Source organism: Cetorhinus maximus, chromosome 14 (assembly GCF_964194155.1).
Source record: "Cetorhinus maximus chromosome 14, sCetMax3.hap1.1, whole genome shotgun sequence".
In the NCBI taxonomy this organism is placed as follows: Eukaryota; Metazoa; Chordata; class Chondrichthyes; order Lamniformes; family Cetorhinidae; genus Cetorhinus; species Cetorhinus maximus.
Window position 1 is genome coordinate 10257809 of NC_135892.1, and position 21506 is coordinate 10279314.

Below are 21506 nucleotides of genomic sequence, written 5' to 3' on the forward strand. Positions count from 1 at the left end.
TGTGGGCAGTTTTCTGAAGCCAAATGGTCAAGAGATATGAATTGTTAGACAAGATTACACAGCTAGACAGCAATATCAATACACAAGTGCCACCTACTGGGTTAGTATCAATATTAACCACTCCAACTAAGGCTCATTATGCAGTTGCAGACAGTTACGATATGGATTATACAGGAATCGTTAACTTCCCCAGGTCATGCAGAAAAAAAGAAAAAATCAGGCATTGACTGATGATGATACTCAGTAATATTATTATGCTCTACTTATTCAGCATAAATTGTATCCACCAGTTTAAGTGCAGTCTTTTCATAACACTTGCCAGTGAAGATGATTTTCTTTCATTCCAGCCAGTAGAATGTTGCTATGATTTGCTATCCAACGTTATTTAAGTACCACACCTTGGTACTTTCTGCTCCTCATGATGACTATGTCCGCAGTGATAAGCCAAAATCTAAAATCTATACCCTCACTCTCCTTTAACCTGCATTATTTTTTTGCTGGCTTTGTGGTTTTGCAATTTCTGCATGAATTTGCCCTAATTTCCAGTGTAAAGTTCCCCTGTTTAAGCAAATATTAAGCAAAAAAATGATGCTAGTACCAACTTATTATTTGCTGGGAAGTTTGCAAGTATGGGGTTTGGATGAAGGCAGGATTTAGCTAGTTTATGGTGCTCCCTGTGGTTACTATCTAGGCTTACACTTGAGGAATGGCCTCATAAAGAAGAGGCCATTGCTTTTATATAGTGCTTGCTTTTATATAGTGCTTTTCATGACCACAAGACATCTCAAGAGTACTTTTGAAATGTAGTCACTGATGCAATGTAGGAAATGCGGCAGCCAATTTGCACACAGTGAGCTCCTACAAACAGCAGTGTGATAATGCCCAGACAATGTGCTTTTCGTCAAGCTGATTGAGGGATAAATTTGGCTGCAGCACCAGCTCTTCTTCAAAATATTGCCGTGGAATCCTCTATGCCATCTGAGAGGACAGTGTTTTTATACATATATTCATTCATGGAAGGTGAGTGTCACTGGCAAGGCCAGCATTTATTGCCCATCCCTAGTTACCCTTGAGAAGGTGGTGATGGGCCTTGCCTTAACATCACATCCGGAAAAACGGCACCTCCAGCTCTCCGGAGTGTCAGCCTTGATTTTTGTGCTGAAGTCCTAGAGTGGGACTTGAACCCACAACCATCTGACTCAGAGGTGAGAGCGCTGCCAACTGAGCCCGGCTGACAACTAAGCTACTCTTGAGCAATGCAAGTGTCAGTCAGTGCCTTCTGGAGCATCAAGACAAGGTGTACATTAAAATTGATTTTGAATGTAACAGCTTGAAAATGAAACTGAAACTTTGGCCTTTTTGCTGCTTATTTGTAGCTGCTTTAAGATGACATTTATAGAAGATCTGTTTTAATTCACACCATTTCCTCCACTCAGGTTACGTAGCTTAATATTGACATACTCACCTGATTCCTGGGATGAAGGGAGTATCTTATAAGGGAAGGTTGTTTAGGTTGGCCTATACCCACTGGAATTTAGAAGAATAAGAGCTGATCTTATTGAAACAGGTAAGATCCTGAGGGGGTTTAACAGGGTGAATACTGAGAGGATGTTTCCCTTTGTGGGGGAATCCAGAACTAGGGGACACGGTTTAAAAATAAGGGGTCTCCAATTAAAGATGAAGTTGAGAATTTTTTTCTCTCAGAGGGTCGCTGGTCTGTGGAATTCTCTCCTCCAGCGAGCAGTGGAGGCCGGGTCATTGAGTATATTCACAGCTGAGTTAGACAGATTTTTTATCAAAAGGGAGTTAAGGGTTATGCAGGACAGGCAAGACAGGGGCGTTGAGACCACAACCAGATCAGCCATGATCCCATTGAGTGACGGAGCTGGCTCAAGGGGCTGAATGGCCTACCCCTGCTCCTAATTCTTGTGTTCGTGTACTCAAATGTAAGAAGACAAACATGGAAAACATTCCACTCATTTTTTGTGATGCTTCTTTGGGGAATAGTCATTAAAGCTTCAAAGTTGGCATTGTCAGCTAACTCAACAACAGCAACTTGCATTTCTCCATCATCTTTACAATAGACTAAAATGTCCAAAGGTGCTTCACAGCAGCGTGATTGACCAGAATTTGACACCGAGTCATGCAAGGAGATATTAGGACAGATGACCAAAAGCTTGGTCACAGGGGCAGACAAGAACCCTCTTAAAGGAGGAGAGAAAAGTAGTGACGTTCAATGAGTGCATTCCAGAGTTTAGGGCCTAGCAGCTGACAGCACGGCCATCAATGGTGGAGCAATTAAAGTCAAGGTTGTGCAAGAGGCCAAAATTAGAGGAATGGTGAGATCTCTGAGGGTTGTGGGGTTGGAGGAGGTTAGAGGGAGAGAGAGGGGCAAGGCCATGGAGGAATTGCAGAACAAGAAGGAGAATTTTTTGATTTTAAAGTTACACGTAACTCAAATGTTACATTTAAGAACTTTATGAATGGGGAGATGCATAGGATTAGAAGACAAGTATGCATGCTTGAATCTGAATTGCATACTTCACATAAAGTAAATGATTTATACCACAATATTCCTCATATATGTAGTTTCATAGCGATGACAATATGGTGCATCTATTAGACCTATTTTCACTTTATGTACGGCAAAGTTTTGGGAGGACCTGCTAAGAGAGGAAAAACAATGGCGTAATCCTGAACCAGTTACAACAGCATTGCATCAGATAAAATGCTGGAAATACTCAGCAGGTCTGGCAGCACCTATGGAGAGACAGTTTTATGCGCCCCCTGGCAGGTGTGCTTCCTACAGGGGTGGGGGGAGTGGGGGGGGGCGGGGTGTGGAGCACACCCGAGTTCACCCCTATAATACGGGGAGTGGGTGGTGGGTGAGGGTCGAAATCAGCAGCCCGCTCACCGTATTTAAATGAATAACCAATGGTCAGTTAGGCTTGTTAGCTAGCCAATTGACCCCGATAATACGCTGTACATACATTAAAACGTTTGGCTTGGGCAGGAGCGGCACCTGATATTTTAACTTCCATGTTTAAAGAGCGGGAATTGAATGGCCATGATTGAATGGCGGAGCAGACTCGATGGGCCGAATGGCCTAATTTCTGCTCCTATGTCTTATGGGGGTTGGCTCTTCGGGGCTGCCGTTTGCCAATCACAGGGTGGCATTCCCCCCCCCTTCCTTCCTACCCGCTTCCTCCTTTAAACCCACCCCTCCCCCCACTGCCCCTCTCCCTAATCTACCCAAACCTTCCCTGCCCAAGACCCCAGACTTACCTGCTTTGGGGATCCATCAGCATTGGTGGTGGTCTTCTGCAGTCCCGGCAGTGCCCTCAGGCGCCTTCCTTGCGCTGCCGGGACTGATGGAACTGCCGGCCCTCATTAGTCCGCTCCGCAGCGCCCATTAAGTGGGTGTGGGGCAGTCCGGCTTGGAGCATATTGGCTCCAGGCCAATGTTGTTTTGCGGTGGGAGGGGGTGCCGCGCCATTCAACTCCCCCACCCTGTATTATTCAGCCCCGTATTTCAATTCAGTAAGCTTTCATTATCATCGTGTTGCATTAAATCTGCCCTTACTTTCCTCTGCATCAAGAAACCATCATTAGTGTTATATTTTCATTGTTACCTTCTTTCACTAAGGTAAAATTTATATTCGATGCTATGTTAAAAGCCCCAAGTGATCCACAGATATAAATTTTGCTCGATGCTGTTGCTTTGCCTGCAGTCACAGTTATTTTGAGATAACAATCACAACTAGAATCTATCAACGTATAAATTTCATGCGGTATTAATATTCTGGCTCAAGGTGAGTTTTGAAACACTAATCCCTCTGGGTGGCTCCTGAAGTGAGAAATCTCAGGAGGAACTTTGTGCCTTGATAGAATAGTACCAGATTTCACTGAAAAGAGTTTAACCTTAGGAACTGCTGCCACTGTATAATTGAGTTGATGATGCCCTTGATCCAATCTTGTGCTTTGCAGGTAGCTCGAATTCACCGGTTTATGAAGTAAAGACTGGTTAGAATAACTTCAATGTTATATTTAGGTTGCCTAAAGTAGTGATGGATCCCTGAATCTGGGTAGGGCAGAGGCTAATGTAGACTCATTTTATATTTTCCAATTTGAGAAACAAGTTTTTTACAGAAATCCCACAAGAGTTCCATCAAGAAGAAGTGTCCCTACATGTCCATTTTATAATGTTTATCAGGACTCTGGTGACTAGGAATTCCTCTATACATTATAATTAATCTCAGGGGCAAAGTTATAATAGGATATTAAAGAGTAATCCTACTCTCCCCCTCCATCCCCAAATCCTTTAGTATCTTTGATCATGGTATGCATGTGGTCTATGGAAGGATTACTCGCCATAGTTTATGCTAGTTAGGAACTAGGTCAGCATTAGTTTTAATCTTGCACTGCTTTGGGACATTTCAACTACTGTTTGTAACAACAATGTGCATTTATAGAGTGCTGTTAACAAGTTAGACCACAGGTATGGTAGCATAGTGGTTATGTTACTAGGCCAGTAATCCAGAGAAGTGATGGATCCAGAGACATGAGTTCAAATCTTCAAATCCCACCACAGCAGCTGGAGAATTTAAATTTGGTTAATTAAATAAATCTGCAATTAAAAATACAATAACACAATATCAGTAGTGGCGACCATGTAATTATCGAATTGCTGTACAAATCCATCTGGCTCACTAAGGTCCCTTAGGGAAGGAATTTTTTTAAATATTCATTATGGGATGTGGGTGTCGCTGGCTATTTGCCCACCCCTAATTTCCCTTGATAAAGTGGCGGTGAGCTGCCTTCTTGAACTGCTGCAGTCCCCGTGGTGCAGGTACACCCACAGTGCTGTTAGAGAGGGAGTTCCAGGATTTTGACCCAGCAACACTGAAGGAACGGTGATATATTTCCAAGTCAGGATGGTGAGTTGGTGAGTGGCTTGGAGGGGAACTTCCAGGTGGTGGTGTTTCCATGTATCTGCTGCCCCTGTCCTTCTAGATGGTAGTGGCCGTGGGTTTGGAAGGTGCTGTCTAAGGAGCTTTGGTGAGTTCCTGCAGTGCATCTCGTAGATGGTACACATTACTGCCACTGTTTGTCGGTGGTGGAGGGAGTGAATTTTTTTGGAATGGGTGGCAATCAAGTGGGCTGCTTTGACCTGGATAGTGTCAAGTTTCTTGAGTGCTGTGGGAGTTGCACTCATCCAGGCAAGTTGGGAGTATTCCATCACACTCCGACTTGTGCTGTGTGGTGGACAAGCTTTGGGGAGTCAGGAAGTGAGCTACTTGCTGCAGGATTCCTAGCCTCTGACCTGCTCTTGTAGCCACAGTATTTATATGTCTAGTCCAGTTCAGTTTCTGGTCAATAGTAACCCCCAGCATGTTGAATGTGGGGGATTCAGCGATGGGAATGCCATCCTTACCCGATCCGGCTGACATATGACTCTAGACCCATGGCAATGTGGTTGACTCTTAACTGCCCTCTGAAACGGCCTAGCAAGCTACTCAGTTTAGGAGTAGATAGTAAATGTTGGTCTTTCCATTAATGTCCAGTTAAAAAAAAAAGTTCCAGAGTGCTTCAGAGAGGTGTCATTAGACAAGAATATCTTCAGATGTCCGGAAGGGCATCATTGTCAAGAAAAATCATTTTGAAATGTAATGATTGTGGTAATGTAGGCCAACTCGGCAGCCAACCTGGAGCACAGCAAGCTCTCATTGATGGCAACGAATAGATAATCGTCCAAAGCTTCTGGTCAATATATGGGTTAGGACCTTGTGGAAGTCCTGACACATTGACCTATGTGGGAATTGCCCAGGAAGTTTGAACTTCCGATGGGCAATTACCCTGATTCCCAGGACCTTCTGCGAATGTCTCTGGCTCTGAGTTACAGCCCTTACTTAACGCTCACCCCACTACCCACTCATTCACCTACCCACCTCACCCACCCTACCCACTTATGCATTCACTCCACTACCCACCTTACCCGCCTACCCATGTACCCACTTACCTCACCCACCCTACCATCCTACCCATGCACTAACCCATCCACTCACCCATTCGCTAACACTCAAAGACTGGTGCCATAAATAGGGAGTGTGTCCTGTCTTCCCACGACACCACTCGCTTCGACAGAGTTCCCTGATGGATGCTACACTTGCATTTCAGTGAAAGCTGGGCTCAGAAGGTCCCAGCAGAAATGCAGACAGAGCAGCGTCGAGGTGGGGGGGTTTTTGAGTGGGGCAATCTGACAGTGATTGCCACTGCTCGGAAAGTCCCATCCAATCTGTTTTAGTGGTGTTGGTTGAGGGATACATGTTGGTCACGGAATGCCTGACTGCGAGGACCCCCCCTCGGCACCCTCGGGAGCCACTGGCAAACTCAACAGTCTTTTTAGGGCAGTCTTCTGAAGGCACGGGAAAGCAGCACAGCCCTCCATTTAATCCCTGAGCCACCACTAAATTACAGTGGGCCCAGGGATAACGGGTGTCAATTGTCTGATTAATGAGCCTAATTGACAACTCGCTGTGAGCAGGCGAGTTTTCCACCATGGGCCCCTTCCTGCATTCAACTTATTCACAGCAAAGTTTCCAGCCTCTGGGAAACTTATATGCAGCTTCTCCCGCAATGAAGTGGGCCTGGCCACCATGTTTGTTGCTGCGACAGGCTGCATTAAATCCAGTCCATTGGAACAGGAAGAACGGGTTGTGTTATGTTGATGTTAAAGTATATTGTCAATCAGTAAATGCCGTTCCTGTCTTCATTTTTTTTAACCTGGCTTTTTAACCGGTGCAATAACACCAGTGCCATCCCCTCTGTCTCTCTCTCTCTCTCTCTCGCTCTCTCTTTCTTTCAGTATCACGGAATGGTTACAGCACAGAAGGAGGCCACTCAGCCCATCTTGCCTGCATTGGCTCTCCAAAGGAGCAGTTTACCTAGTGCCACTCCCCTGCAGTCTAATGATCCAATTCCCTCTTGAATATCTCGATTGAATCTGCCTGCACCACACTGTGAGGCAGTGCATTCCAGATCCTCAGCACTTGCTGTGTGAAAAGGTTTTTCCTCATATCACCATTACTTCCTTTGACAATTGCCTTAAATCTGTGCCCTATCATTCTTGATCCTTCCACCAATGGGACCAGTTTTTCCCTATCTAGTCTGTCCAGCGCCCCCTTGCTTTTGTACACCTCAATCCAATCTCCTCTCTCTCGCTCTCTTTCAAATCGCCACAGAGTTATGTGGGGAAAATGGTATTTTTTTTGCTGCTAAATTTCATTTTCTACTGATTCACATGACCAATAAAAGAAAGTTCTGTTCCTGCTCTGAAAATTGGGGTTGGTGTAAAATGTAATCTGATCAAAAGGCTGAAAGTTAACAAGCTATGTCAGATTGCTTAATTTTTAATCAGGATTTTGTCATCAATCTTTAGGGATATACCTAGAAATATAGCTAACTTTATGTATTGTGTTTAGTGGTCCTGTCACAGCAATTGAAAAGGTCATCATTTTATTCCTAGAGTGTATGTCCTCTTTTATTCTTTGCCTTCTTTTCCAAATGTATTCTTCATTTTATTAATCTTTTACAATTAATCACATAGAATCGCATCAAGTATACTGCACAGAAACAGGCCATTCAGCTCATACTGGTGTCCATGCTCCACACAAGACCTTTCCCTGTCCTTTTTTTACCTAACCCCCATCAGCATACCCTTCTATTAAATTCCCCCTGATGTGTTTATCTAGCTCATCCTTAACTGCATCTGTGCTACCCACCTGAACTACTTGCTGTGGTGGCGAGTTCCACTCTCTGGGTAAAGGATTTTCTCCTGAACTCCCTATTCGATTTATTAGTGACTACTTTGTATTTATGTCCCCTCAGCCCTGAGCATTTATTAGAAGTTCACATCCAAATGACTTTTTCAACTGTCAATTGGTCCTTTTCTGACATTTCTTATCAGTTTCTCTCCTGTAATACTCCAGCTGGTCCCCACAGCATTTTTTTGTTCTTTCATGGGACATGGGCATCACTGGCCAGCATTTCTTGCCCACCCCTAATTTCCCTTGAACCAAGTGGCTTGCCAAACCATTTCAAAGGGTATTTAAGAGTCAGCCACATTGCTGTGGGTCTGGAGTCACATGTAGGCTAGACCAGGTAAGGACAACAGATCTCCTTCCCTAGAGGACATTAGTGAACCAGGTGGGTTTTTACAAAAATCAGCAATGATTTTCATGGTCAACTTTTCAATTCCAGAATATTAATTGAATTTAAATTCCACCAACTGCCATGGTGGGATTTGAACCCATGTTCCCAGAGCATTAGCCTGGGTCTCTGGATTACTGGTCTAGTGACATTATCACTACACTACTGAGCCTTACTGGAATACAATCTCACTGGGTGAGAGTTAACTTCCTCTACCTCTTCCATATGCCCATATTTGTATGTGAGCAAGATGTTTAATACCAGCTCGTGTCACGAAACTATAATTTTTTTTATAATATTATAGTTTACGGGTGTGAGTGTGGGTGGTTCTGTCTGTGTGACTGATTTAATTGAATTAGAGTCAGATAGACTGCAAGGTTGAAATTATCAAAAGAGCTAGGTGTAAAGCAGAATTTTGAAATGGAGGTGGACAAGCGAGGATGAGGGTTCCACAGGTAAGGTGTGAATGAAATTTGCATTTTTAGATAAGTGAAGGAGTTGTTTGATTTTCAAAGGGATGGTAGGATGTTTGCAACTAACAAGATAAACAGGGCAAAGTTATTATGTTTATTTTTCCCAAAAGGAAAGAGGTCATATTGACAACATGAAAGATTTTTATATTATGAGGAAAGTAACTTTCCAGATACATGTAGAACAGTGGGATTTCACACATTAAAGAGAGAGAAACATATGTAAAGAAGGATGGAAGTTTATGTGGGGGTGTAAAATCTTGAAAGGTACACCATGTGACAGACTTAGAAGAAGCCCTAGCCACTCTGCAGGAAGAAGTGCTGTTCCAGAAAATAAAGTTGTGTTACAAGCCTTTGGAATTCCACTGTCGAGTGGATGTGTGAGGTAACCTTGCAGGATTGATTTTATAATTTCAAATCTATTTTAGACTGTTGCCTTAAAAGGGGGTGTGTAGTTGGGAGCCTGCTTAAATAAGAATTTTGGGAACTGTTAAGACTAAATAACCATGTAACTGTAATCTTTTAAAATCACTAAAGGTGTTGGTGGACTCGTTACTTCTGAATTCAGTGCCCAAATCTTCTTGCAATAAATACAAATTGCAAAACCATTGTGACAGTGTGGCCAAGTTTCCCTTGTGGATTTAGTCCGCCTGACACATACCCACCTGCCACATCATAACACTTGTTGCTTTTTTTGACTTCTGTTGTTTTAAGCAACTCTTTGCCACTGAACGTTCCTTTGCTTTAAATTTTTTGCGCTTTTAAATTTCACCAGGATTATCCTTCATTGAAAAGGAATTTTGCTAGTTAAAGGATGAACTTATTTTCATCCCATTTGAAAAGAAAACCTACCTCTTTTCTTACAATTACTTCTTGGAACCCTGAGGAGATTTTTTTTAATGAGTTTCACAAAATAGTATTTGCTTAGGGACAACTGTGGAGTTCAAGCTACTTGTGGAGTGCAGGCTGTTTGGTGAATTACAGTAAGATTGCAACAGAGATACGTTGGAGTGAAATTCCTTCCTTGATGATGAAGGTTCCATAACCTGCATAGAAAAACCCATATGTTCAGACTGAAAAATCCAGGAAGGCATCATAAGTTGAATCCACAGTTACCATCATCACGTTACATAGAATTGCATGGAGCATAGAGTATTATGGGGAGATGGTGGCGTCTTGTTAATGTCCCTGGGTTCGTAATCCAGCGGTCCAGGCTAATGCCCTGGAGACACTAGTTGAAATCCCACCATGGCAGCTGATGCAATTGTTTGAAAGCTAGTCTCAGTGATGGTGACCATGAAACTATCATCGATTGTTGTAAAAACCCATCTGGTTCACTAATGTGCTTTAGGGAAGGAAATCTCCTGTCCTTATCCGGTCTGGTCTACATGGGACTCCAGACCCACAGCAATGTGGTAGACCCTTAACTGCCCTTGGAAATGGCCTAGCAAGCAACTCAGTTCAAGGATAATTAGGGATGGGCAACAAATGCTGGCCTTACCAGTGACGCCCACATCCCAATAAAGAAAAAAAAAGTACAGAAACAGGCCATTCAGCCCAACTAGTGTTTACACTTCACACAACTTTCAACCACCTTGCACCTCTAACAACAATGGCTTGTTAGGTTTTACTTCATTTTGTAATTAAATCAAATCAATTTCACCATCCAATTTGTGTAATAAATGTTATTTTTCAGACTTGTCAAGTGAAAATACAATTTTCTCTTCCGTTTTTATAGTTTCAACAGAAGAAAGCCCTGATGGTCAAGCAGAAAATTCACCGAAGAAGACAGAAATTGAAAAATGTGTTGATTCAACTTGTAAGAGCTTTTCAAACATTGCGTTGATGTAATGATTCATAGAGAACACTTAGTTGAGCTTGATATGGTGTTTAGGACAATGACCCAAATCTTCTAGTCTCCAGAGTGTCAGAAACCAGACATACAAGCCAAGATGCTGTTCGGGACCCCATGGAAGTCCGGATGAGTGGACCTCCACGGGAATTGCCCATGAGGTTTGAACGACCGATGGGTAATTCCCCTGCCGTGTGGCGCCCTCGGCGAACATCTCTGACTCCGAGTTAGATTCGGAGACTTCAGACGGTTCTGATTTAACTCCAGGAAAGGTTAGACAGAAAGAACTCCTGGGTAACTACAGAACTGACTGCACAATCACTCACACTTACCCCCGACTCCCCAACCTGTCCTCCTGACTAACCCCCCGAACCCCCTGACTACCCTCCCAACCTGACCCGACTGCCCCTCCTGACCATGCTAACCCCAGTCACTCGACTAGCACCCAACCAGATCTGACTATCCACGACCATCTGACTACATCCCCCAATCCAACCTGATTACTCCTCTACCCACCTACCATCCGACCCACCTACAACTTTACCCATCTACAATCTTACCCACCTACCACCCTATCCGCCTGCCACCTTATCTGCCTACCACCTTACCCACCTATCTCATCCACCCTACCCACTTACCTCAGCCACCCATCCTACTACCCTACTGATTCACTCACTGATCCATTTACCCGTTCACTAACATTCACACTGGACCTTTAAACTTACCACCCGGCAGCTAGTGCCATGAAAAGGGGGCATGGACAGTCTTCCCTGACTTTACTCCACTGTGTTGGAGTTCTCTGATGGACACTGTGCTCCACATTTCTGGACAAGCCGGGCTCAAAAGACCCAGCAAAAATGTGTGGAGCAGCGTCGGACGTGAAACTGTTCGAGCGGAGTGGCAATCCTCTGATGATCCGCGGAAGATCCGGGCCATTGCCTTTTCATATTGGAAATCTGGATTTCAATGGAGCCTAAACTAAGCAATGATAGTTGACAGGTATTTTTCGGATGACTGCTAAGAGATCTGTATGATAGCCATGCCAGCTGTGGCTCAGTGGGTAGCACTCAGATCTGCATCAAAAGGTTGTGGGTTCATGTCCCACTGCAGAGACTTGGACACTAAACCTGGGCTGACACTCTAGTGAAGCATTGAACGGAGAGCTGCACTGTCGGAGGTGCCACATTTCAGGTGAGACGTTAAACTGAGGCCCCCACTCCCCTCTCACGCAGATGTAAAGATCCCATGGCATTGTTTTGTAGACAAGCAGGGGAGTTCCTCAGGGTGTCCTGGCCAATATTTATCCCTCAATCAACCAAAATCTATAAAAAGAGAGATGGCCTGGTCATTCTCATATTGCAGTTTGTGGGAGCTTGCTGTGCACAAATTGGCCCTGCATTTCCTACATTACAATAATGTCTATACTTCATTGGCTGTGAAGCACTTTGGGACATTCTGCGGACTATTTCAACGCTCTCCTGGCCAGCGTCTCATTTTCGACCCTCCATAAACGTAAGTTCATCTAAAGCTCTGCTGTCTGCACCCTAGCTTGCACCAAGTCCCAATCACCCATGTGCTCTCTGACCTACATGGGCTTCCATTTAAGCAATGCTTCAATTTTAAAATTCTCAGCCATTTTTTCAAATCCCTCCATGGCCTTGCCCCTCCCAGTCCCTGTAGCCTCCTCCAGCCCTACAACTTCTGTGCTCTCTAATTCTACCCTCTTGAGCATCCCTCATCTTAATCACTTCCCCAGTGGCAGCCTTGCTTTCAGCTGCCTGGGCCCTAACTTTGAAATTCCCTCCCTAAACCTCCTTGTCCCTCTCTGTCTCTCTCTCTCCTCCTTCAAGTTGCTCCTTAAAACCCACCTTTTTGAGTAAGCTTTTGGTCACCCATGCTAATATCTTCTAATGTGGCTCAGCGCCAACATTTGTTTGATAATCACTTTCGTGAAGCGCCTTGGAATGTTTTACTACTTTGGCGACACTGTGTAAACACAAGTTGTTGTTGTGCTTTAGGAAAGGCCAAACATCAGAATCCATGTCGCACAAATTAAAAATCTAAATTAAAAGCAAAATACTGCAGATGCTGGAAATCTGAAACAAAAACAAAAATTGCTGGAAAAACTCAGCAGGTCTGACAGCATCTGCGGAGAGTAACACAGTTAACGTTTCGAGTCCGAATGACTCTTCATCAGAACCTGAATTAAAAATTTAGTTCCCTTCAGCAACTCACTCCTCTCATGGTCAGTTTTCTAAAGGTCATTTTAAACTTCAGCTCGGAGGCATTGGATGTGCATTCTTAATTTCTTTTAAAAGAATGCCAAGTCACTTACCATTTTTAAAAAAATACGTCTCCCTGAATATTTCTGAGTTCATTTGCCTCTTTGTACATTGCTGTTTTATTAAGTGTGTTTTGTTCTTAAAGTTTCATGTTTTGACTGATTACAATTCCAGCTCAGAAACTATGAAGGGGGCATTATCCCTGATAAATATATAAATGGTACAGACACATTCAATTTTGATTTGATTAGAGTTGAGTACTCAGGAGCAGTGCCTGAAATTAACACAGCTGAAATGATTGTCTGCCTAATCAATGAAAACAGGGTGAAGGGTAGTATACATCTCTGATATGCAGGAAGCTAGGTCCTGCCGGCTGCCGATTCTGCACTACAAAATTTCCAAACCCTTCACATTACGACAGGACAATGCAATGCAGTTTATTTTTTCTGGCACGTTTGACATTCTTAAGGCTACGTAACAGTTTGAAGCTTTTGATCATGGGTACAAACTACCCCATCTTTGATCAGGCCCTCACCCAAATCTTGTACTTGAAACAGTTTTTGTTTTGCTTAAGCTGTGTGTAAGTGGATTCCAAGAAACTGAACTTAAGAATTGTTCAGCCATATTGAGAAAGAGTTTCGAAGCAAGTGTTTCTATATCTGACTGTTTTTCGGTGTTGTGTTTGTTTTGGCAGTGCCTTTAGGTAATCAAGATGATGACTCTAAACCAAGTGACACGTACATGGACAGCCAGATTGAAGGTAGGCACTACACTTACTTAGCACAACCAAAGACAGAGCAGGATGCATGATATACCAAATTCACAAAGAGGAGATGGTGGTGTAGTGGTAATATCATTGGACTAGTAGTTCAGAGGCCGAGGCTAATGCTCTGGGGATACAGGTTCAAATCCCACTAGAGCAGCTGATAGAATCTGAATTCAATTTCAAAATATTCTGGAATTGAAAGGTAGTATCAGTAATGGTGACCATGAAAAAACCGATTGTTGTAAAAAACCATCCGGTTCAATAATGTCCTTTAGGGAAGGAAATCTGCTGTCCTTACCTGACCCACAGCATTGTGGTTGACTCTCAAATGCCCTCTGAACAAGGGCCTAGCCAGCGACAGTCTCTGGAATACTAGTCCAGTGACAATACCGCTATGCCACCACTTCATGTCTCTGGTTCATTAGTACAGGCTTCTGAAGCATTAGTCTAGAGACATAACAACTATTATACCGAACCCTATGTATTTGATGGACTCCTCATTGTCGGATGAAGAGATGAAGAAATTCAACATCTTTCGCTTGCACTTTGAAAGAGGTTTTCCCCTGAGAGTCACTCCAAATTGGGTTGTATTCAGATTTTTTTGAAATAAGTGATTCACATTACCAAGGTTCATTTTTTGGACTACCAGTTACCTCTAATAATTATTTTTGCCATTTAACTGGTACCATAGAACATGAAACAAAAACAGGAAAAACTCAGCAGGTCTAACAGCATCTGTGGAGATAAAAAAAAAAGAGTTAACGTTTTGAGTCCGTATGACTCTCGTTCGGAGCTGAAAGCCTCACTCAAAAGAGAGTCACTCAAAAGCCTCATCTGTACCATTATCACCTCCAGGTTCAACTTTTGAAATGCTGCCTTCATTGACTTACACTACATAAAGTCCCAGCTTTCCCCCTACTCAACCAGGTCACCTTCCACCCACCCTGACTGCTTCACCATCCTCCAGTACATTAATTTCAAAATTCTTTTAGAAATGCCCTAGTGGCCTTGACCCTGTTTATCTCTGCAATCTTCCGTAGTCCCTGTATCCCAGGTCTCACTCTTGCTTCTCCAATTTGGGCCTAGTGTGTGTCATACGGACTCGAAACGTTAACTCTGTTTTCTTTCTCTCCCCACAGATGCTATTAGACCTGCTGAGTTTTTCCAGCATTTTCTGTTTTTGTTTCAGATTTCCAGCATCTGCAGTATTTTGCTTTTAGCCACAGGACTTGACGCGGTTTTGCTTCGGATTTTTAAAAAGTGTTTATCTTTGCAGTTTTAAAAAGACACTTACTTTCCAGATAAACCTGAAGACAGCGACATGCTTAGCCAGCCTAGTACCCAAACAGAAGAAATGGAAATGGACAACTCCCAAGTTCAGTCAGAGGGTAAGAAGTCATTTATACTCTAACAAGTGAACAGCCAGACTGTTTTTCAACCTGATTACATAGGCAATTACTACAATGAAAATGGCCAGCCATTTACAAGGTTCACTCAAAAGCCTCATCTGTACCATTATCACCTCCTGGTTCAACTTTTGAAATGGTGCCTTCATTGACTTACACTACATAAAGTCCCAGCTTTTCCCCTACTCATCCAGGTCACCTTCCACTCACCCTGACTGCTTCACCATCCTCCAGAACATTACTTTCAAAATTCTTTTAGAAATGCCCTAGTGGCCTTGACCCTGTTTATCTCTGCAATCTTCCGCAGTCCCTGTGTCCCAGGTCTCGCTCTCGCTTCTCCAATTTGGGCCTAGTGTGTGTCATGCATTCCTTTCCATCCAACATCAGTATCAAAGGCTTCAACCGTCACTCTTCAGTTCCCTTCCCTGGGCCCTGTGCCTTGCTAAATATTCCCCCATCTTGAGATCCTCCTCAAAACTTCAGTCTCATCTTTCGTCACCTTCACTTGTTCCTCTCCTAACTCCCACTTGTCATTTACTCCCTATCTCACCTCCCCCACCACCACCACTCCAACCTCCTACTGAAGCATTTTGTGATGTTTAGCTATATTAAAAGTGCAGTGTAATGCTGTTCTCATTTTCATTATTTTTCTTAGTATAGATGGGAGGTTTAAGTTTCAAAGGAACAGGGATAGATTTTAAAAATGGGCAAAACTATACCAGATGGAGTTTGTTTTTATTTATTCTTTCATAGGATGTGGGCTTCACTGGCAAGGTCAGCATTTGTTGCCCATCCCTTGTTGCTCTTGAACTGAGTAGCTTACTTAGACCATTTCAGAGGGGAGTTAAGAGTCAATCAAATTATTGTGGATCTGGAGCCACATGTAGGCTAGGCTAGGTAAGGACGGTAGATTTCCTTCCCTCAAGGGCATTAGTGAACCAGTTGGGTTTTTATGACAATTGATGATAGCTTCATGGTCACCATTGCCGAGACTAGCTTTAGAATTCCAGATTTTTATTAATTGAATTTAAATTCCATGGTGGTATTTGGACCCATGTCACCCAGAGCATTAGCCTTAGACTCTGGATTACTAGTCCGGTGACATTGCCACCACACCACTGTCTCCCCCAGCTCAGGGTGGGGAAGTGTGAGGTCATCCACTTTGAATAGAAGAAAGGCAGTCCAGGATATTTTCTAAATAGCGAGAAGCTAGGAGCTGTGGGGGATCAGAGAAATATGTGGGCCCATGTGTCGAAATCACTGAAAATTAGTGGAATGGTGCAAAAAAATAATTTAAAAGCCTAATGGCGTGTTGGCCTTTATCTCAAGGGCTAGAGGGTGGGGTTGGGAGGCTGAATTTTGGGTGTGGGATTGGGATACTAAGCCTGAGATTGGGATGGGATCGTTAATGGATTGGTGCAGGAGGATTGAGGTGTGGGAGAGGGAGAATGGGATTGTAATGCACGAGGGAGCCAGCATTTTCCACAGCACCAGGAGAATCAGCAGTAACGTGCGGAGTGGGAGCAGTGTTCAGAACACAGCATCTAACAAAGGGGTGAGGTTACCCTGCGGATCCTATTCTGGATAAATAGTGAAAAATTGTTTCCATGCTGCACCCAAGGAATGGACGAAACGCAAGCCAGTTTCTATTGCCCATTGTGTCCAAATAACCGTTGCTGAATGTGGTCCACCGCAAGTGCCAGGATATTGGGTCAAGCCCACCCGAGAATTGAGTGTGCCACCCTAGAGTTTCTGTCAGCTTGTGTTGGCTTTCTCAGCACAATCCATCTGAACTCGGCTGAATTAGTGCAGAAGATCGGGGAATTTTAAACGCAAGTTACGTCCAGCGCCAGTCAAGTTTCTGCAGCCTTTAATACCGGTCGAAATAACACAGCACTGAAATCTGCCCTAGCTCCCAAATCAGAATAACGAGCATGGCAAGTTTCTGTCATTTACAACCGTCCGAGAAGATTTCTTCAAATTAAGTTCGTTTTTAAAGGCTCAAAAATATTAGCAGGCATATTATACAGGTCTTTACATATGAAAAATATTTTAAGGTTACTAGTCTTAAATGCATGAAGGAATTTTTTTTAACACAAAGCAAGATAAGATAAATGATTAATTTACGCTGCCCACCTCTGCTGGTTCATGGGAGATTTTATGTTTGCGATTATGTAAATGAGTTTGGGCGGAAACTTGAACCTTAACTTGCACTTATGAAAAACAGCGTGTTTTGTGCTCAGTTTCCTGATTGCATCCACAGCAGCAACTCTACCTCCCCTCCCCATCACAGCCATATTCCTTCACTCAAGTGATTGAGAAACATGGAGGCTGGTTTAACTGTAAATAGCTCGCTGTAGTGAGTGCAGTTGAAGACTGTCCCTCACCAGAGTCTTGAAGCACCAGTGACCTTCTACAGCCACTTCAGACCCAACCCCAGGCCCCAGTGGAGATAGAACATTGGGGCCCTTTAAAACATCGTGAAACCAGCTTTTCTGCAGAATTTCTCAACCCCTACCACTACGCTGTCATGCGCAATGAAGTTGAAAAACAGTCCCCTTGTGTCTGAGATTGTGCAGCAATTTATTCCAACATCCAACCCTACCAGAGCTATAGAGAGGCTGAAGATTAATTTCAGCTCATTCACCCTCATTTGCCTGGCACAAGGGGCAGTTTTGAAGTTATTGTTCTGCTGTAAGCCTGCAGAATTTTGTTTCTGGCTTGCAAGCCTCTTATTGTTAAGAGGATTGTTTGACTGATTCAAGCAATGAGCCATTCCACCTCAAACATTGTTAATCAGTAGACAGTAAGACTGGCTGTGCAGATCAACAGGAAACGGGATTATTTTAGTGTGCACATAACCCTGAGATTTTTTTAAGCTTGTTAAGTCGAATCACCGTATATCAGAATATAAAGTTACAACTTCCAAACAATAAGAGCTTCAGTCTTTACCTATGATTTGTGAAAAATATAGAGAACATTAGGTGGAGAAAGATGTAGTGTGGAGAGAAGTTGATTTTGTAGGAAAAATAATAGGTAGAATAAATGCGAGTTCACTCCGTGCCCAAAGCCAGCTGCCTATTGAAAACACCTGTCTGGCTTAGGTCTGAACTAAAGTTCACCCGATTCAAAGTAACGTCATTAGCATTCTTATCAGTCATCACGGTGGATGCATTTTTCTAACAGTCCCCTAAAAAGAAGATTCACCCACCTGAAGTTGAATCGAGACGTTTATACTGTCTTGGTGTACAATGCTTTCAGAAACAAACTCTGTTAGCAAAAACACAAGAACCTGCCCTTACCTGAGGGACTGATGAGAGTTCTCATCATGGCCCTGAGAAGCCAAAGAGTGTAAGATTAAGAATGAATTGGACTGTAATACCTGCCAAATGTATTCTATTTTTTCCCTGGAAGCATTGAAATGATGCAGAGAGCATGGTTTGTAGACAAGTAGCTCCAGTGCAAATCAAAACAATGAGAAATCATTTAGCAGCTCCTCACACTCTCACGTGGGCACAATGGAGTATTGCCAAGGCTTGAAGACCTTAAAAACGTGCATTTAATTCTATATTTTAGAGGTATTTGGACAGATTTACCCATTGCTTTAGCATCTTTATCCCATTTCTTCATCCACCGGACCTAACAGCTGCTTTAAGAAGGGGTCTGTGACTCAGACTGAAAACTGGACACAGTGAGACTTCAGGTCTATCTGTGAGTGCATATTATGCCTGGACGGTGTCTGCCATGGCTCAGCGGGTAGCACGCTCGCCTCTGCGTCAGACGTTGGTGGGTTTGAGCCCTACTCTAGAGGCATGAGCACAAAATTGAAGTTGATACTTCACTGAGAAAGTGCTGTATTTTTGGAGGTGAGAATTAAACTGCTGCCGCTCTCGGGTGTTGTAAAATATCCTGTGGCACTTTTTGAAGAAGAGCAGGGGAGTTATCCCCAGTGTCCTGTCAAAGTTTATCCCTCAATCCTGTCTGTGGGAGCTTGCTGTGCGCAAATTGGCTGCAGTGTTTCCTACGTTACAACAGTGACTGTATTTCAAACGTATTTAATTTGCTGTTGCTTGTTGTAACAGGTAAGCAGTAACTTAAAGGTCTACACACTTCCAAATGTGTATTGATATGGTGCCGACTGTTGAAAGCTCTTGTGTTTAAAAAGGACATTCCCATATTAGAGTACTTTCTTTGAAGATTTTCTTAAGCAAAGGGAGCCTTCATAGTCCAACAACCCTGTAGATTCCAAAACTTTGTTGCCATCCCACAGCAAAACTGTCAATGGAGGTGAAAATCAGGCAGACTGACGATTTGCCTGTTACACACTGCCACGGAAGCTGAACTTTGCCCTGTGTGTATTATCTAAAACATCAACCTCAATGGATCTGCTGTGTATCACCAACACACTTGCTTTTCCTTTCCACTGTCAGCCTAGATTTTTGTGCTAAAGACTCTGGAGTGGGTTTCAAACCCACAAACTTCTGACTCAGAGGCAAAAATGTAACTCGCTGAGCTGCAGGCGTGGCTTTTTAGGGCACTTTTTTATCCCCTTTTAGGGCACCACTAAAATGGGAAAGTAATACGGTCCAATCAAACTAAAAGAAGTACAATATAAGCAATGTTGCCATAGTGTCAACAGACAGGAGCAGAGACCAAGTGTCCATAGGCCACCACAAGCATGAAACAAACAACACAAACTGGAGGAACAGCACCTCATCTTCCAATTAGGCACTTTACAGCCTTCCGGACTTAACATTGAGTTCAACAACTTCACATCATGAACTCTCTCCTCCATCCCCATCCCCTTTCCGTTCCCCCTTTCTTCTAATAATTTATATATTTTTAAAATATATTTTTACTTACCCACCTATTTCTGTTATTATTTTTAATTTATTTCCATTCATTGTTTTATCTCCACCTTTTAGCCTATTTCGATCCTTTCCCCCTACCCCACCCCCACTAGGGCCATCTGTCACTTGCTCGTCCTGCTTTCTGCCCTTTATGTCACCATTAGCACATCCTTTAGATAATATCACCACCGTCAACACCCCATTGTCCTTTTGTCTATGACATCTTTGGCAATCTCTTCCTCGCCTCCACCTATCACTGGCTCTCTATCGAGCTCCACCTGTCCCACCCCCCTCAACCAGCTTATATTTCACCTCATTTCTATTTTTCTTTAGTTCTGATGAAGAGTCATACAGACTCGAAACGGATGCTGTCAGACCTGCTGAGTTTTTCCAGCTATTTTTGTTTTTGTTTCAGAATTCCAGCATCCACAGTAGTTTGCTTTTATGAAACAAACAATAATTGTACAGTGACGTTGCTCAAACAATAATTAGACCGTAAATATGATTGTGGATGTCAACCATAGAGCAACCACTCCCTATCCCACGGAGTCAATCCAACCTGGACCTGTTAGGTGGCCACCTTGGCCAGGCCCAGGAACAGACTTAGGATGGGGCCCTCCGACCTGCTCCATTCTCTCTCGTGGTGCAGTCTTAGGGTTTTTATCTTCTTACATATGGAATTGCAAGATACTTGGCGTTTAAACTGGAATCTCTGGGGAATGACATAAACCAGCAACGTGCCTGTTTATCTTCCTTGCTGACACTGCTCCAAGCCGAGGTCTGTTGGAGGGAAAAGATTGGCAATCAATGAGTGAAAAAGAGACCCCAGACACAGCTCATAAGACACAGAATAGCTAATTTCTCTGATGCTCTTTGGACCACAGACTATCCTGCTTTCAATTAGCATTTTAGCACACGCCTTCAATGTTAAAAATTCCTCATGTCTCGAAGCACAAGTATTTCTCTCTTTCCACCTGAAGACGGATTGGCAAATGCTAACTTGCTAAATCATAGTGATATGGAAGAGTGGGGACGCAATGGAAGTAATAGTGTGTAAAATATGTCCTTTAACTGGTCCACCTTTTTGTGACTGACCAGATGGATGGCAGTCTTTCTAGTCCTTTATGCTCCTAGGTTTATGATGCTCTATTCCACACACAAAAACCGGAGATTAAACCTTCTGCAGAACATAAATCTACACTTTTAAGTGCTTTATGACACAACTTCACAATGTTAGAATTTACTTTGGATCCATATGTAAATTGCACCTTAGTGTCCTCTTTCAGAAAAAAGTCACGCAAAGTAGCTCCGATTAATAAACTCTAAAGTAATAACATTAATATATAATTCATGAAGTGACAAAAGAGTAGTGTTACATTCTAATTTTCATATTTCAACACTTATTGCACATTATTCATTTATGTGAGTTATTCAGAGGCATTTTCTGTGTTTTCCACATATGTAACATCAAGTTGTCATCTGGTTATCTGCTGCACAGAGCACTTGCAATTTGATCAGACTGCAGGAAGTATTCTTCAATCCAAAAAAAGCCTTCTAACTTGTAGTGGTTACTGACAATAATACTGTTCAATATGCAGTACTGGGTTTTTTAAATCATTCACGGGATGTGGGCATCACTGGCAAGGTCATCATTTGTTGCACATCCCTAATT

At 43.1% G+C, this 21506-nt stretch overlaps 1 protein-coding gene across 1 annotated transcript in view; it reads left to right on the plus strand.

Moving 5' to 3' along the window:
• Window positions 1-21506, plus strand: part of macrod2 (mono-ADP ribosylhydrolase 2) — an 896565-nt gene that overhangs the window by 851916 nt on the left and 23143 nt on the right. The window contains exons 12-14 of the mRNA XM_078556471.1: window positions 10417-10497; window positions 13507-13572; window positions 14880-14966. Of these exons, the coding sequence (XP_078412597.1) occupies window positions 10417-10497; window positions 13507-13572; window positions 14880-14966 (234 nt within the window). The remainder of the gene's footprint in view (window positions 1-10416; window positions 10498-13506; window positions 13573-14879; window positions 14967-21506) is intronic.